A 1,664-nucleotide genomic window follows, 5' to 3' on the forward strand; every position below is an offset into this window, starting at 1 on the left:
TTCCTCCCGTACCGACTGACCTTCTCCGGAAAGCATTGCGAGACGAAGGTGGAAATGAGGGAGGACTTTCCTGCCCCTCGGTCTCCAAGGAGGAGAATGCGCACGGTGTCTTTCATGCCCCCCTGGTGATGTAGGTAGAGCACACGGGGAGAAGCAATTAAGACCGGTCTCCACCCTGGCATCATGTTGTAAGCCGCCTCCGTCGAAAAAACATACTCCTTTGGCGCATAATTACAATCACATCACACATTCCCTGGGATTGTGACGGCCAAATGCTGAAAATGTCGTTGCTTCCACCAGGATCGAGATCGCGGCGGGAATAGCTAGAAGCCCCGAGCCTGCTTCCTTGCCTCTTTGAACACATCACCGAATGAGTACGCACCGGTCCATAACGCAAAGCACGCGGGCTCCACGACGCAAAGTACGTGGGGGTTGACCTGTTCGTGCGCGTTTCCTCAACATGTTGCCGCACCGTGTTCAAGAGAAGGACTCCGTGCATCTACAGGGCTCGCCACCCCGCTTCAAGAAGCAGTACTAGCAGGAGCGAGCGCTCGACTCGATCGATACTCTCAGGTTTCGGTCACACAAATCGACGTGCCTTCACCCACAGCCACGTACTATCTCAGCCACATGGCCAGGTAGGACAATGTCTTTCTTGCGGATACTGGACCATGACCTGGACGACCCGCTGTTCCTTCGTCTCTTCGACTCTCTTGGCCTGAACTCCCATCAAGAGTAAGTGGAACCAGGGGCTTAGACGTTCATGGGGGATGGGCCACTTGATTGGAACAAAATTGGAGTACCGAGGTATAGCGGGCCAAGGTGGTGTTTTGTTGGGGTGTAAGGTAGCTCTGTGCCTCATTTTTAGCCTTTTAACCTCCTACCACCGTAGCTGGCCCTATTTCCTATGCCTGTCCTGGGGGAAGCTCAACGTCATCTTTATCTCACTTCATTGCTTTGTCGTCCCGGCATTCTTTTCCATCTTTTTCATAGAGTCGAGCTCATCCATGTCCTGAAACGGATCACCACGCCGATGGAGACCTTGATAGCCCGAGGCCGGAGCAGAGAGGCACTTGCCTTCTTGGAGAAACGACAGCAACAACGACAACAATTGCAACGACAACAAAGACAACCGCCACAACCATTAGTAGAAGAAGAAGCACGACTATCGCCACAGACCTGTGTAGCGGCACCCTTTCCCGGGCCGGGACCGAGTGTGTGGGGCACCGTGCAGGAAGCGGGGCAGGCCGCCGTTCCACGCCTTCCCTCCTCCTCGCCCTGCTTCCACCTCAGAGACCCCACAGTGCCTTCCCCGGCGGCCCTTACTGCGAGCCCAGCCTTGGCCCAGGGGCATGCGTCGCGCCAAGACGCACCGGCACGCCGGGTGCTCGTTACTTTTTCCAGTGGCAGGTGCCAGGCCGCAGGGGCGAAGAGGTTCCTCTATTCTTCGCACAGGGCGAGCCGGGCCGGGGAGGACGCCTTCGTGGAGGAGATCCAGGAGCAGGTGCGGCAATGGCGGGACTCCGGGGGGGGAAGAGGAGGGAGCGAGGGGGAAGAGACGTACAGTGTCAGCGTCAATTTCTCCCCGTCGGGCGCACTGAAGAAGACGGTGTGGAAAGTGACGGCGGGGGGAGGGAAGGAAGGAGAAACGGGCCACCCTGAAT

General features: G+C 57.3%; 1 protein-coding gene across 1 annotated transcript; it reads left to right on the forward strand.

Annotated features, from left to right (window-relative positions):
* Positions 1-610: 610 nt before the first annotated feature.
* On the forward strand, positions 611-1,639 carry NGA_0243500 (uncharacterized protein; the record flags this gene model as incomplete). Its single annotated transcript, XM_005854593.1, has 2 exons — positions 611-735; positions 994-1,639. Coding segments are annotated over exons 1-2 (735 nt in total), but the record flags the coding sequence as incomplete, so codon positions are not given.
* Between the last annotated feature and the right edge of the window lie 25 nt (positions 1,640-1,664).

The sequence above is a fragment of the Nannochloropsis gaditana genome, assembly GCF_000240725.1.
Source record: "Nannochloropsis gaditana CCMP526 unplaced genomic scaffold scaffold450, whole genome shotgun sequence".
Taxonomy (NCBI): Eukaryota; class Eustigmatophyceae; order Eustigmatales; family Monodopsidaceae; genus Microchloropsis; species Microchloropsis gaditana.